This window comes from Thalassophryne amazonica, chromosome 21 (genome assembly GCF_902500255.1).
Source record: "Thalassophryne amazonica chromosome 21, fThaAma1.1, whole genome shotgun sequence".
NCBI lineage: Eukaryota > Metazoa > Chordata > Actinopteri > Batrachoidiformes > Batrachoididae > Thalassophryne > Thalassophryne amazonica.
The window spans coordinates 5536853-5553819 of record NC_047123.1 but is presented as its reverse complement, the minus strand read 5'-3'; the positions used below and the strand labels follow the sequence as shown (position 1 = coordinate 5553819).

At 42.2% G+C, this 16967-nt stretch overlaps 1 protein-coding gene across 1 annotated transcript in view; it reads right to left on the bottom strand.

The window, feature by feature from the left end:
- The window catches only part of ncoa1 (nuclear receptor coactivator 1), a 99895-nt gene that overhangs the window by 60044 nt on the left and 22884 nt on the right, over positions 1-16967 (bottom strand). Inside the window, exons 2-3 of the mRNA XM_034162564.1 lie at positions 16488-16698; positions 1685-1790 (exon numbers count right to left, since the gene is read on the bottom strand). Coding sequence (XP_034018455.1) covers positions 1685-1773 — 89 coding nt within the window. The 5' untranslated portion in view covers positions 1774-1790; positions 16488-16698. The remainder of the gene's footprint in view (positions 1-1684; positions 1791-16487; positions 16699-16967) is intronic.

Here is a 16967-nt window from a genome sequence, read left to right as displayed (position 1 = left end):
GTTTACCTTACTAAATGTAAACTTTTTAATTGATTATACATTTTTAAAACATTACAGTTTGCATTACCATAGCCTAGCTGTCGTCCAGCAGTGTTGAGTAGTATGAAGGTTATTAGTTCTCTTTATTCAAGAGCCTATTCGCTGTCTTGCGGTTGTGAATCTTGCGCTGTCTCACGGTCCGTGACTCACGTGAGAGGTCGGTTTTAGCAGAGTTCTGGTGTCAGGAGCTTAGCACTCAGTGTAAACACACCTCGTGAAGTGTGGACAATAAGACAACATCGGGGCACAGCAGAAGTCCATCACAGGTGCTACACCTCCTCTAGATAACCCTCTCAACTTGGGAGAATGAAACATCATCATAATCGCCCGTGAACTTGCTAAATCAACGCCATCCACAGCCTCACTTTACCATTGTTTTCATGCGCTGTGAGACGGCAGAACACTGCCAGTGCCGCGGCGCATTCTGGGAAATGCAGGGAGCCGTCAGGGTGATTATGGGAAACTATTCATGAGCATGGCCTTTCAGTTTGAGAGCATGAATTGTTATTACCACTTGCTCTCTAAGACCCAGCATGTCCAAATTCAGATCATCATCATCATCTTGTTTTTCAGCAGATGGCATCCAGCTTAATGGTGCACAACCATCACCTTCTGCTCCAGAGTGTGGATCAGTCAGTACCTCATTCAGATGAGTATGCAGGACTAACTTGTCATGCATGTAGACCATGTCATCTTGTGGAGGTAGATGCTACTGCAGTATTTTTTGATATAAAAGCTACAAGACTAACCAAACAAGTACAAAAAAGCACAGAGTTTGGAAAACAGTAATATATATTTCTTTAATTTATGCTTCTTGAATGCCTGGTTTATTGTCCTTTACTTTTTATTGACCAATATTTTCATTTGCATTTACATGCACTTTGTTTGTATAGAAATATCACCAGTATTTTAGCTCAATGGCATCAGGATACACAGGAGGGGTTTCAGTGCCATTATGAGACTTGGGGACAGTGTCTATGCTGAATGACCATAGGGGGAGAGGAAAAAAAAAACAAAAAACACACACATCATATGTGTCTGCTCTCTGTGGGGCAGGTTAGGCTCAGACAACCTGAGGTAACTCCAGCATGCACGCACACATGCACCAACAGTAACGGTGAACCAAGTGAAGTAAGATATTTTACTAGAGGCTAGTTGGTTTGTCACCAACAACTGGATTCAGCAAGCGTTGAATAAGTCCAAATAGACTGTTACAGAGCTGCAATCTTAAAAAAAAAAGGTCATTAATAAATAAAAACATAAGCCACATTTTTCCAAATAAGTATAAATAAAACACCATTTTATTCATGTGGCCTTATTTTGTTGGATTTACTTTGGATATTTCAATTCTTTTCCACATTCAATATATTTTTAGCAGTTTAGCTGTTTACCTAATTTATGTGCACTTGTGTATCTTCAGGTCAGTGTGAGAATCACAAATGCGTTTTGCTGTCATTTACAACAATGCAACCTCGCCCATCCCCTTTTTGTTTCACTATCGTGTGTGTGTGTCTAATTAGCATGGAATTTTATAGAAATATTAAATACCTGACCTCCAAGTTAATCTGTCATGTTCGCTCTGGGCAACAAAATGTGTGCATTTCAAAGGCAGGTTGGTATTGTAGCTACAGCTGGATCTGGTTACCTTTGCCCTGATGTGTCACATGGTGAGCCCTTCCTTTTGCATGACTCTGGTGTGGCAGGGTCCAGGGGGCTTTCCCCAAATGCACTCATTTTCAGCTTCAAGTGACCTATAAAAGAGGAACAAACAGTACAAAATAAATACACCTTAAAAATACATAAATAAACAAATAAATAAAAATTGCCAAATCCTTCACCACCACCACCCATCTTTCTGACTGTGGACATTAAATGATTAGCAATATACAAACAAACAAACAAACAAACAAACAAAAAACTTAAGCTAAAAGCTTAATTGACAGGAATAAACTGCATTTATATGGCATTTTTCTATCTGCATCAGAAGCTTAAAGCACTTTACAATGATGCCTCACATTCACCCATTCACACACACTGATGTTTGGGTGCTGTCATGCAAGGTGCCCAGTACACACCGGGAGCAACTGGGGGATTAAGGACCTTAGTGATTTTCCAATGTGGCTGGGTTTTGAACAGAGGATCCTCTGGCCTGAAGCCCAACGCTTAACCACTAGACCATCACCTCCACTGAAGAAAATTCACATTTGTCACTTGACAAATGTGAATTTTACCTTGTCAATTTTAAACTTCAAAGTTTAAAACTGACAAGGTACACGTTTAATTGTGTTGCAAAATAACTTTCAGTGTTCTGTAAATACATAAGTCGTGTGTTAAAATGTCATTTTTTTTAGGTGGTGATTTGGAAAAAATAAAATTCCACATTTTCAAGAAAGTCAAAAGCACACAAGCGCCTCAGTCAGAAAAGCTGCCTGAATTCTGTTGCACATGCAAAGCAAAAATCCACAGACCATGAACCTGAAAGTGAAATCCAACCTTTGGAAAACAACAGCCACGGAGGAGGAACAGGGTGCATGCAGGATGATCCTTCCTGATGAGCTGTTTACATTTCACATTAAACCAGCCGTCGCCTACTCTGCCCTCCTCACATGTCAATACGCAGCACAAGGAGAAAGGGGAGCGTCGCTGCAGATTAGCATTCAGGCGACTGATTTCTATCTATGCTCACACCAAGGTTAAGTTACACCTTTATCCATATCTGCCCACAGAACAAACGGGTTCTACTCTAAACCAGGTCCAATCTGTTGTGATAATCTGTTCAATGGTATTTGTGTCACACTGCTAAGAAGCAAAAACACACTTGAGAGAAAAAGCAAATTCAAATAACACAAATCACTTTTAAACCCATACAACTTTTAATTATGTCTGTGAAAACTTAATGGTTACACTGCTTCAAATTCAGACAGAATTGTCACATATTTCAAATCGAAGCAAGGTGGTTTGTACTTCATTCAGGCCTTGTTAATAGTTTTGTGCACATCGTTTATGATTCTAGTACAAATAAAGACACAGTTATCACAGCTGCTGATCAATTATTTGCTTTCACTTATAGAAACTTGTACTTCTTCATACCAGTGAAAAACAGATGTAAGCAAAAACTTCACACCTGCCTCAGGTTTAAAGCTATTTTTCAAGAGCCAAAGGTTCATTTTTGCATGCTTTGTAAGTAGGTCTTCTTCATAGTGTTATCACATAGAAGTGATCATTTCTACCTGCAGTATTTGAAGCCTGTATTTTCTACAAAAAAAAAAAAAATGCCAAAGCCACATTTTTATCCTTAACTGCTGTATTTCATTTTCAGCCAGATCCAAACATTATACATTCACAACAGACATGAACAATTCCGTGTTTTGGGATGGTGTTAGAGGAGCGATCACTTTTTTTTTTGGAAATATAAATATGTAAAATATACAATATCAAATTAATAATGACAACATAATCACCAGAATTATATGATAAAATAATTATGCCAGAGCCTACGCATAATTTTGTTAATTAGTAAATATTTGCATTCTGTCACTCATTATTAAGCTGTTTTCTGTTAGTTTGTTCTGGAACTATAACACTAATGTGATTACTCAGGCTTTTACAGCTGGAACCATTTCTCGCATTTCTTTCAAAAGCTTCACATCGAAACGTTACACAATAAACAATATCTAATTGCTTTTGGCTTCTCATGTTTTTGTTTGGGGTCGCCACAGCGGATCCGGTTAGCTTTATGCCAGATGCTGCTCAACAATTACTCCTGATGTAAAACAATGGAGCTGGGTTAGTGCGCATGAAGCAGGAGTCGTATGCAAAACGTGTAATTTCGTAGCTGCCTCTAATGGCTCGTACACCTGTTGCTACAACTATTTGCACACACCAGCGGCTGAAAGACAGCGTGTGCGCTGCGTGAGCCCATCGAACCCTCTCACAGCAGGTGTTGGCCTCTAACACCGTTCGCATGGCACTTAGAAAATGTGTGGCCATTCGCACTTTTGGCATGACAACAGACTGCAGACAATAACTGTCGTACTCGCAGTGAAATACGTCTAAGTGCCCCACGAGTGTGGCTTTGGTGTGTGCTCTGAATCAACAGGAGGTGTGGCTGTGACAGAAGCAGCCTTGGAGAGCTGTCATTCTAGACATCCCAGCTGAACAGTACTGTCTTTGGACGGACATGGACTAACAACTGACCACTGTGACGCGCGTGTGTCATCAAGTGGACATAAATAAAAACATATATCACTGTGGCGACGGGCCGCAGCAAGCAAGCTTACGCACATGGTGCACACATGGACAGGCTGCCCCCAGGTTGAAATGGACCATCAGATCATCACACGCAGCAAGCGATCTGACTGTCACGTCACCCACGTGAGCTCTGTTCCACATGACGCGGTGTTCTGTGGCGCGCCATCCACAAAATGCATGTCGGCAAGACGCACACGGGCTGGAAGGACATGCGCCAGCAGATGTGGACATGAATGAGACGAGTGAACTGCTTCTCATTCATGTCATTTCATGACTATGTCAGTGACCATGGGTCATCTACAGAGGAACAGACGGATCATATTTGTATTGCCCGCTTGATGAGAGGGATTTAATACAATGCGATGCTTTTATATGGTGCGTATAGGGATGGGTATTGATAAGATTTTATTGATATCGATGCCATTATCGATTCCACTTATTGATCCGATTCCTCATCGATTCCTTTATAGATACCTCCTGTGAATTTTCTGTGTATTACAAGAGGGCTTTACAGGTTTTCTATGTCAACAACATTTTATTGAGTCTTAAAGTAAATAAATATAAAATTGGTCACTGGAGCCTTGATCTCTGGACATCAATAGAAATAAACAAAATCTGTAGTTTTTGTCTAAAGCATTTCCTTTAAGACATTAATGTTGTGTTTACACATAACGACGACAAGTCACGAATGCCACGAAGTACACATTCTTGGCCGCTGATCACGAATGTGATGATTCGGGGCAGAGGCGTCAGGTGTCCTCAGGAACTGCTGCAACCTGTTACCACACGTTACGATTAATGGAACGTGTTGCTGGAGAATTATCAGGAACCATTACGCACAGTCAAGAATAGTGTTTCCACGTTGTTGCGCGCTGTTGCTCGTAACAGCGCATCGTTAAGTTCTGTCACGTTGTGAACGAGGTGAATTGTCTCTACACACAGACACACACACACCCATATTCATCCAACCGAATTCAGATCGCTCCAGTTTTTCAGAAGAACTTTGTGACTGCATGCGTAGTTGGGCTCTGTGCCATGGAGTGGTGCAGAGAGGAGGAGAAGGACAGAGCCAGATGTGTGGCTTTATGCGGCTCTCGTCTCATGCTTTTTGCCAAACATCAGGCACATGCAGCAGGTGGAACACCTGCAGGAGCGTCCTGAGGAGCTTCAGCAGGAACTGTGGAACGACATTTGGAGCAGAGTTTACTTGTGCGCACGTGACATAAAACTGATTTGTCGTGGCGCGCAGTGAAATGTGACACTACGTTACAAGTCGTGTCAAAACTTGACAGTTTCTGTGTCACTTCCTAATAACGCGTGACAGTTTGGGCTCCAAGAACCAGCACAGGAACCACTACAAACGTTGTCACGTTCTATTAAGGATCAATACTCAAGACGGATCAATACGCTCAGTTGGGACCTCCACGACGTGAGACGAAATGAGGGTGGTGTGTGACATTCGTGGAAGATTTTTTGACAGGCAAAAACATGCTCCACGAATATCAAGAATATCACGCACCAACACGCACTAAGAAACCTATTCAGATGCGTTAAGTCACATTAAGAATGTCAGGAATGTGTCACGAATGACAGAAAAATGACATTCGGAACACGTCTTGCTCATGTGTAAACGCAACATAATGATCTGAAATGAACTCAGGTGCTGCTGGAGTCTGCATGTCTGCAGCCATACAGTCTTGGGCTGTGCATGTCGCGCAGGACAGTCTCATTTTGGTCATTCTGATTGATTGAACTTTATTGGTTGTATTATAACGTTTGGAAAGAGGTATCATTTGATTTAAATTGCGATTCGCTTTGAAGTTATTAATTCCGAGGGGCAGAGAACGGCGCAGCGTTTGGAGCAACAGAACGGAGGATGATTCTCATTTTTTTACTCAAGACAGGAGTCCCACTTTGTCACTTTAATCCGCACAAACGTGACTCATGATTGACATATTTAATGGCTTTGAGAGGGGTTAAGAAGCAGAGTTGCTGCTTCTGAAGAGGAGTGAAGCAAAGATCCAATGAAGCAGTGGATCAGAGCACTGCTTCATTGGTTCAAGGTTCAAAGCAGATCCGCTCTGCAAAAACGGTTGATTACAGATCCGCTGTGGGGTCTGTAATCAATGTAGAGATATGATCATTTTCCCGACAAATGCTCTCAAAAACAACGGCCGTTCTGAAGGACTGATAAGGGAATCATTAAGCAAAAAGGCTATTGATGTCGGTGGCTCGAATCATTTCTTAATGATACTGAAAAAGAACCAGTTCTCGATACCCAAGCCTGGGCGCATTTTTTTTTCTCTTTTTTTTTTATAATAATACATATATAAATACGTCTGTGTGCTTCCTGATACAAGGCAGTGTTCAGCACCTTTTACAGGACAGTGATGGTAGCTCACTTGGAAAAGTTTCTGACTGCAATCAGAGCTTTTGGAAGGTGCAGGTTCAAATCCTGTGGGTGACATGTATTTTTATTTTTTAGCTGTGTGAGGTACACATCGTGTAGCTGCTGGGGAAAAGCTGCTGTGTTTCCGCGTGCATGGAACCATCACAGCATGCATTTTTTTTATTTGTTATTTATTTTTTTTTCTCACACCACATCGTGCAGCTGGTGGCACTGTGTTCCCATGCACACGAATTGTCGCACCAGCATCGTGCACACCTGCCCATTGGCGCAACGTTTCATGGTGCGCACATACCAGCTGCTCCAACATGTGTCGCCCTGGACTTGTACATATTCGCATTATGTGTGAAGGGGCCTTAAGATCTGTTCAACAGATTTGGACTCCGAGTGACACAACAAAAGCTGGACTTTAATCCTGCACCTCCTCAAATATGTATTTTGCATTTCAGTCTTTTTCATGAAACATTTTCTCAAAGTTTGTGTGATCCGTTGATGCTGTTTAAACGCCTCAATAATTCGATGACTGATTCGATGAATAAACGATGACTACCAGAGTCATATTTAAGCATCGTGGCTTGTTAACTTTAATAAGTCAGTAATTTGGAAGGTTTGAATCAGAGCTGCTCATTTCATCTGCGAGCCAAATTTGTGCCAGGCATTTATTTGTTGATAATGCCTCACAGGGGAAGTCTGGAGACAAACTTTCAAGAAAATAGTGGGTGCACAGTAACCCTGAGATCTGCATGAATGAGGAATTCCGACAAGATGAACTTAAGAGTTTGCTTATATCCTAAATATATTGTTTGCACCTAAGGAGTTGGCAGCAGAGAAGTTCGTGACACTGAAAATGAGTGGGCTTAAACTTTATAGATATCTTTAAAATATTCTCATTTGTTTTTTCAAAGCAATATACCCACCCACTGGAAAAGTGATGATTTTTACCCCCCCCCCCCCCCCCCAAAAAATGTATGGAGTCAATCAATGATCACACTCTGCAGAACTACAGCATGCCGTACTAAATAATGAGTGCATCACTTAACTTTTTCCTCTGCTCAGACTTTGATTTCACTGCAACTCTGCGTCAACAGTCATGCAGTTATCACTTTAAAAGCAAGTGTCTGTGACAAAAACTCTGCATTTCACAACCGTGTCTAACCTGTGAAATAAATCTGCAGCAGGGTCAAGGTAACTTTATTTAAACACAAAAGTAGATTTGGTTTAAAATGAAGTGAATCAGCTTTCTCCACACACACAGTCAAGACTTGCAACATGATAAAACATACAACACGCACAAGAAGACTTCTTAAGGAAAACATTGTTCCCATTTTGGTCTAGAAGCATGTGGTACCAATTTCCAATGGGTCGATGGCATCCCAATTTTTATTGAAAAAAAAAGCTATCACATCAGTTTCTCATAATTTCATATTTCTTAGAAGCCATATGTATTAGAAGCCATATTATTATTACAACAACAGTACATGACTACATACACACACCCATATATATAAATCACTGTCCGTGTATGTCTTGTTCCAGCAGCCCAATTCCCATCAGTGTGTCCTGGTTCCTCAACAACTGACACAGGCCTCGTTACCCCGGCCAACGTCCGAGCAGATATGGCTTTATTTAGTCTCTCATTCGTGCTTCCGAGGTAGGCTGGGAGAGTAGCATGAAGGGTCTATCTAGCCTGGGGACACATACTGGATGTATGTTCTGACCAGGGATTGAACACACGATCTGTTGTTCCAAAGGAAGGAATTACACCACTACCACAGCCAACAGGACCAAAGTTACAGGATGTGCAAATGTGCCCCAGAGACAGTCCAGCACATAGTAACAGGATGCAAGCTGGGACAGCGTACACCGAGAGAAGTCTCCAAGTCCCAACGGGAGACACTGCCAAAGGTGTTTGAGATCGAAAGGGCTAAGGTCCTGTGGGACTTCAAATTCCAGACAGACAAGCAGCTGCTGGTCAAACACCCAGACATAGAGGTGGTTGACAAGGGAAAGAAAACCACAGTTGTGAACAATGTGGCAATCCCAGCTGATAGCAACATCAGAAAGAACACGAGAAAAATCAAGAAGTACCAAAGGCTGAAGGAGCAACTGGAGAAGATGTGGCAGGTAAAGTTCAAAATGGTCCCAGCGGTAATAGGAGCACTCTGATCCAGAACCCCCCAAATTGGAAGAGTGGGGACAGCTAACTGAAAAGTTAGCTTCGATAACCATTAAACCACCAACTGAAAAGTTAACTTTAATAACACTAAACCGCTAAAATATGTAGCGGACATTACCGTTAATCACTAACTTTTAGTGTTGACTCAGTCGCAGCCACATTGGATTACACTGTCGGCTTCTGATAAGCCGGCTTCGAGTTTAAGTGCCACATGGGCTGATGGGCATTCCCAGGATCACAAACAAAACGAACGCACAAGAAATAAATACATAAAAAAAAAAAACCCAAACACTGTCATCATCTTCATCAAAAGCAGTAAATCCCAGTATTAGAAGACACAGTCTGGGAAGTCAGAAATATTACTGAACTTCACAAGAGTCAAGTGTGACGGTGTTAGCACGGTGTCTGCTACTTGTAAACATGTTTAGCCTTAGTCAAGTACACCAATGAGACAGGAAAGAGAGGTCTCAAAAGGTACATCTGCAAGGCAAATTCCAGAAAGAATCAGCCAAACATTTCTTCATTCGTCAAAAACAAATTACCATCGGGTGTCAAGTCTTGTCTGACCATCAAAACTGCTCGCATATGCAGCCAAGACTTAAGAGCCTTTGCAGTGGCAGAGGGGAAAGGCTTCATCAACGTTGTACAGGAGCTGCTCGACACTGGAGCCAAATATGGAGGCAAACTGCAGGTGGATGACATACTGCCGTGTGCACGCCCAGTCTCCCATCATGTCGAAGGAGAGTGTGAGAAAATAAAACAACTGGTCACAGAAGAGCTCCGTCAGGTACGTCACGCCGTACTCTTTTGTACTACAAAAATATCATGCAGTAGTCTATGATCTATAGATTTCCTAACACTAGATCTCTTTTTTCCTCTCTTTTTAAACTGCTTAATGTCTCAATATTCTAAACTGGTCATCTGTTTTGCATGTAAGATAATCTGACTGTTGTTTGTGCGTATGCAGCAAACAGCAGATCGGAGTCCCTGAATGGAGTCCTGTATGGGGCTCCAGTGGGGGACTCCATTGTTCTCTTGGGGGACGTCACCGGGATAGGTTATCTTGGAGGACTCCAGAGGCAGTTGCAAGGTACAGACAGGCTTGCAGGATGGCAGCTTCTGCTGTGAGGGAGGCAAAGCAGCGGGTGTGGGAGGAGTTTAGAGAAACCATGGAGAAGGACTTTCGGTGAGCACCAAGGTGCTTCTGGAAGACCATGAGGCACCTCAGGAAAGGAAAATGGGGAACCATCCGAGCTGTCTACAGTAAGGACAGGACACCGTTGACCTCAACTGAGAAGGTAATCGGGCGCTGGAAGGAACACTTCGAGGAACTCCTGCATCAGACTGGAGCGTCCTCTGATGGAGGATCATCGTCAATTTCCCTGGTGGAAGTCACTGAGGTAGTCAAACAACTCCGCAGTGGCAACGCCCCTGGGCTTGGTGAGATCCATCCAGAAATGCTGAAGGCTCTGAGTGTGGAGGGACCATCTTGGATGAGAAGTCACTTCAACACTGCATTGAGGTCTGGGACAGTGCCGAAGAAAGGATGCTTTCAATGGCACTACTCTCCACCACCATCAACAGAACACTAAATAAAACAGTATTATTTGGAAGGATGGTGGTCTATCACTGCAGTTGACTTTCAGAAACGTACAGAATTCTTGTGTAGGGGCACTGAAACTGTTCTGGCGGCACCTTTGTCTGTTAAGCTAGTGGTTTTTATTTGTCAGCACAAACAAAAACAGTAATCTGCCGTCATACGAGTCTGCAGTCTCTTGGAAAGTATCACCATGGAACTTAATAGCCACCTTAAAGGACATGTCGCACCAAAATCATAAAAATTAAGATTTCGTCTATTAATGACCATCCGATGATCCACCAAGATGACTTTGTGCACTTCCGTGACCGGTTTCAAAGTATACGGCATTTGCAACAAACAGCTACAGAGGCGTCCGACAACAAAGCACTCGAGCTGAGAGGAGCAACGAGCAGCAGCAGCACATGCGCGCACACACACCAGCTCCTCAAAGAAAAAAACAAAAAAAAAAACACAACAAAAGGGGAACAATGCTGAACATGCCAGAGTCACTGTGTTATATTGTTTTCAAATGTAAACTCCAGACAAACAAAGAAGTGCACGCGCGTGTGAAGCCAGCTCCAGCCTCTCTCACGATCATGGCACGTTAAATAATATCCATTAATTGCTGGAAATAATGTATTCTGACTTTTTCCAATGTACAAATTCTTCTCTGTGTCCAGGCAGTCTGTTAAAAACAGTGTCAGGTGTCCCGACCTCCATGGCCACAGCTTCAGTAAACAGCACGTCTCCACACATCCGACACTCTGAAAAAGTTAAGAGTTTCGGGATGAAGTGTGTCGTCTCCTCTCTGTAAATCCAAGCCATCACTTTTGAACAGCATCTCAGAAACTTTGTTTTTGGATGGAGCAGGTTTGTTTCCCTCTGTCTGTCAGTCACTGAGAGGTTTCTGTTTTGCTAATTAGGACGTCACACACTGAAAAGTGCAGGAGTGAAAATACACCTGCTAACGCTCAGAGAGAAAGGAATAAAATACATCAGAGATCACTAATTATTAGCACATATGTGTGAAGACAATTACAATCATGAGTACTTTTATGCTGTCTTACTAACTGGGATGTTGAAAAACGTGAGACAAGTCCTTCAATTGAACTGAATTTATTTCAGCACACATGGATCCAAGCAATTAACAAAACAAACAGAAAAAGAGAAAACAGTCCAACAAAGAAAAACAGAAATCGGTTGAGTGACACTTGAATGCGTCACACAACCGAGTCTTTACAGAGAGGCTTCAGCCATTTTATTTTCTTGGCCTATGTAAGTATGTCACTCTAGTGTGATTCACAACTGGCTCACACCTTCATGTGTATATACACTGCAATGTGGCAACACAAGTTGCTTTAGTGAGTGAATGAATGAGTGTGTGTATGGAGATTATATATATATATATATATATATATATATATATATATACATACACACACACACATATATATACACACACACACACACGAGGGCTGTCCATAAAGTAAAGGTCCTTTTTATGTTTTTCAAAAACTATATGGATTTCATCATATGTTTTTACGTCAGACATGCTTGAACCCTCGTGCGCATGCGTGAGTTTTTCCACGCCTGTCGGTGATGTCATTCGCCTGTGAGCACTCCTTGTGGGAGGAGTCGTCCAGCCCCTCGTCGGAATTCCTTTGTTGCTGAGAGACTGGCGCTTTGTTTGATCAAAATTTTTTCTAAACCTGTGAGACACATCGGAGTGGACACGGTTCGAAAAATTAAGCTGGTTTTCGGTGAAAGTTTTATTGGCTGATGAGAGATTTTGAGGTGATACTGTCGCTTTAAGGACTTCCCACGGAGCGAGACATCGTGCAGTGCTCTCAGGCGCCGTCGTCAGCCTGTTTCAAGCTGAAAACCTCCACATTTCAGGCTCTATTGATCCAGGACATCGTGCATGTCTGACGTAAAAACATATGAATGAAATCCATATAGTTTTTGAAAAAAATAAAAAGGACCTATACTTTATGGACAGCCCTCGTATATATATATATATATATATATATATACACAGTGAGGAAAATAAGTATTTGAACATCCTGGAATTTTGTAAGTTCTTCGACTTAGAAATCATGGAGGGGTCTGAAAGTTTCATCTTAGGTGCATGTCCAGTGTGAGAGACATAATCTAAAAATGTATGATTTTTTTAATAATTTATTTGTATGTTACTGCTGCAAATAAGTATTAGAACACCTGTGAAAATCAATGTTAATATTTGGTACGGTAGCCTTTGTTTGCAATTACAGAGGTCAAACGTTTCATGCAGTTTTTCACCAGGTTTGCACACACTACAGCAGGGATTTTGGTCCACTCCTCCATACAGATCTTCTCTAGGTCTTTCAGGTTTGGAGTTTTAGCTCCCTCCAAAGATTTTCTATTGAGTTCAGGTCTGGGGACTGGCCAGGCCACTCCAGGACCTTGAAATGCTTCTTACGGAGCCCCTCCTTAGTTGCCCTGGCTGTGTGTTTGGGGTCATTGTCATGCTGGAAGACCCAGCCATGACCCATCTTTAATGCTCTTACTGAGGGAAGGAGGTTGTTTGCCAAAATCTCACAATACATGACCCCATCCATCCTCCCTTCAATACGGTGCAGTCGTCCTGTCCCCTTTGCACCCCCAGAGTATGATGTTTCCACCCCAATGCTTCACGGTTGGGATGGTTTTCTTGGAGTTGTTCTCATCCTCTAAACATGGTAAGTGGAGTTGATTCCAAAGAGCTCTATTCTGGTCTCATCTGACCACATGACCTTCTCCCATGCCTCCTCTGGATCATCCAGATGGTCACTGGTGAACTTCAAATGGGCCTGGACATGTGCTGGCTTGAGCAGGGGGACCTTGCTGCCCTGCAGCATCATGTGTTACTAATGTAATCTTTGTGACTGTGGTCCCAGCTCTCTTCAGGGCATTGACCAGGTCCTCATGTGTAGTTCTGAGCTTTCTCAGAATCATCCTTACCCCACAAAGTGAGATCTTGCATGGAATCCCAGACCAGGTGAGACTGACAGTCATCTTGTGTTTCTTCCACTTTCTAATAAATAATCATAACAGTTGTCTTCTACCAGGCTGCTTGCCTGTTGTCCTGTAGTCCATCCCAGCCTTGTGCAGGTCTACAGTTTTGTCCCTGGTGTCCTTAGACAGATCTTTGGTCTTGGCTATGGTGGACAGGTTGGAGTGTGATTGAGTGAGTGTGTGAACAGGCGTCTTTTATACAACAAGTTCAAACAGGTGCAATTAATACAGGTAAAGAGTGCAGAATGAGAGGGCTTCTTAAAGAAAATTAACAGGTCTGTGTGAGCCAGAATTCTTGCTGGTTGGTAGGGGGTCAAAAACTTATTTGTAGCAGTAACATACAAATAAATTATATAAAAAAAATAAATAAATAAAAATAAAAATCATACATTGTGATTTCAGGATTTTTTTTAGATTATGTCTCTCACAGTGGACATGCACCTAAGATGAAAATTTCAGACCCCTCCATGATTTCTAAGTGGGAGAACTTGCCAAACCGCAGGGTGTTCAAATACTTATTTTCCTCACTGTATATATATATATATACTCAACAAAAATATAAACGCAACACTTTTGGTTTTGCTCCCATTTTGTATGAGATGAACTCAAAGATCTAAAACTTTTTCCACATACACAATATCACCATTTCCCTCAAATATTGTTCACAAACCAGTCTAAATCTGTGATAGTGAGCACTTTTCCTTTGCTGAGATAATCCATCCCACCTCACAGGTGTGCCATATCAAGATGCTGATTAGACACCATGATTAGTGCACAGGTGTGCCTTAGACTGTCCACAATAAAAGGCCACTCTGAAAGGTGCAGTTTTATCACACAGCACAATGCCACAGATGTCGCAAGATTTGAGGGAGCATGCAATTGGCATGCTGACAGCAGGAATGTCAACCAGAGCTGTTGCTCGTGTATTGAATGTTCATTTCTCTACCATAAGCCGTCTCCAAAGGCGTTTCAGAGAATTTGGCAGTACATCCAACCAGCCTCACAACCGCAGACCACATGTAACCACACCAGCCCAGGACCTCCACATCCAGCATGTTCACCTCCAAGATCGTCTGAGACCAGCCACTCGGACAGCTGCTGAAACAATCAGTTTGCATAACCAAAGAATTTCTGCACAAACTGTCAGAAACTGTCTCAGGGAAGCTCATCTGCATGCTCGTCGTCCTCATCGGGGTCTCGACCTAACTCCAGTTCGTCATCGTAACCGACTTGAGTGGGCAAATGCTCATATTCGCTGGGGTTTGGCACGTTGGAGAGGTGTTCTCTTCACGGATGAATCCCAGTTCACACTGTTCAGGGCAGATGGCAGACAGCGTGTGTGGCGTCGTGTGGGTGAGCGGTTTTCTGATGTCAATGTTGTGGATCGAGTGGCCCATGGTGGCGGTGGGGTTATGGTATGGGCAGGCGTCTGTTATGGACGAAGAACACAGGTGCATTTTATTGATGGCATTTTGAATGCACAGAGATACCGTGACGAGATCCTGAGGCCCATTGTTGTGCCATACATCCAAGAACATCACCTCACGTTGCAGCAGGATAATGCACGGCCCCATGTTGCAAGGATCTGTACACAATTCTTGGAAGCTGAAAATGTCCCAGTTCTTGCATGGCCGGCATACTCACCGGACATGTCACCCATTGAGCATGTTTGGGATACTCTGGACCGGCGTATACGACAGCGTGTACCAGTTCCTGCCAATATCCAGCAACTTCGCACAGCCATTGAAGAGGAGTGGACCAACATTCCACAGGCCACAATTGACAACCTGATCAACTCTATGCGAAGGAGATGTGTTGCACTGCATGAGGCAAATGGTGGTCACACCAGATACTGACTGGTATCCCCCCCCCAATAAAACAAAACTGCACCTTTCAGAGTGGCCTTTTATTGTGGGCAGTCTAAGGCACACCTGTGCACTAATCATGGTGTCTAATCAGCATCTTGATATGGCACACCTGTGAGGTGGGATGGATTATCTCTGCAAAGGAGAAGTGCTCACTATCACAGATTTAGACTGGTTTGTGAAGAATATTTGAGGGAAATGGTGATATTGTGTATGTGGAAAAAGTTTTAGATCTTTGAGTTCATCTCATACAAAATGGGAGCAAAACCAAAAGTGTTGCAGTTTATATTTTTGTTGAGTGTATATATATATATATATATATAAAACAAAGCCAATAACAGGAAAAATTAGGAGGAAAATTAGGAGGAAAAACTATTTATATGAGGGATGTTTCCTAAAAACCAGAGGCTGTAAGTATAAACAACGTGTATACACAAAAGCCACACATACGCCTTTCCCCACACACATGAACTGCTTTTTCTCAAGGAAGAATATACAGTGAGAATGTGTGTACATTATGCATATTGCATGACATACACACATTCAGATCACACATGCACACTTGTTTTAAAAGCGAAGTCAAGCTTGATGTTGTGAAGTGGAAATGAAAAATAAGAATTAAAACAACGAAAGAGAAAATTTAAGCCTGCATTTTTTCAGTTTCCACACATCTGTATTAAAAAGTAAGAATTACAATTTACAAATTGCACTGCAAATGTGTTACAAAACAAATTTTAAAACAATTTTAGAAGTGTTTGATGCATCACTTTTCTCTCCCTCAGCTGACTGACGCATTATACGTATACCAAATAAGCAAATAAATACTGTATGTAGGCCGTCAAAACAAGAGGTGCTGGCAAAGACCAAGAACTCAGGGCCGTTGGAAATCTGCACTTATGTGTACGTTAGCACAACAAGTTTGACATAATAGGTAGACAAAACAGAGATTTTGGCCTGGGGCATGAGGATGAACTTCAAAGCAACACCTTAGTGAGAGAAATTTTGTCTTGCCATTGAAATAAAGTTGATTAACACAAAAACCACATGCATAAATCAAGCAACAAAAATTCCAGAAAAACAAAGATCAAATCAGTAAGAGACGTAGAATACAATTCTGATCAACTCCACTGTACCTACTTGTTCTAGGGCTCCAGTGAGTGAGTCATGTGGTGGCTGTTGTGGCCTTGTCCTTTGCTCAGAGCAAAGATAAGGCGAGACCGGGAGTCCAGGAGTCAGCTCACCGATGGGCGAATGGCTTTGAGCCAAGATGATGGAACAGTGGTGAAGTTTTGATTTCACTGCGTCTGTCACATATCACCATCTCAAGTGGAGAGAAGCCTGTTGGCCTCTAAATGGAAAAACACAAAGGAGCAAAATGAGACAAACCAGCACTACAGACAAGGGACATTGCAGATATTAACAGGTGACGCAAAGTGTCTCACCTGAAATTCTAAAGGCCACTAAGGTCAGTGATCACTGTTAAAAACAAATGTAACCACCTGAGTGAACAAACCAGCTGCATACACATCTAAAATCTCAGTCTGTAGCATCACTGTAACCTTTACACTATGAAAAATGGTCAATGAACGTTCAGTACACAAAAATTCATTTGACACA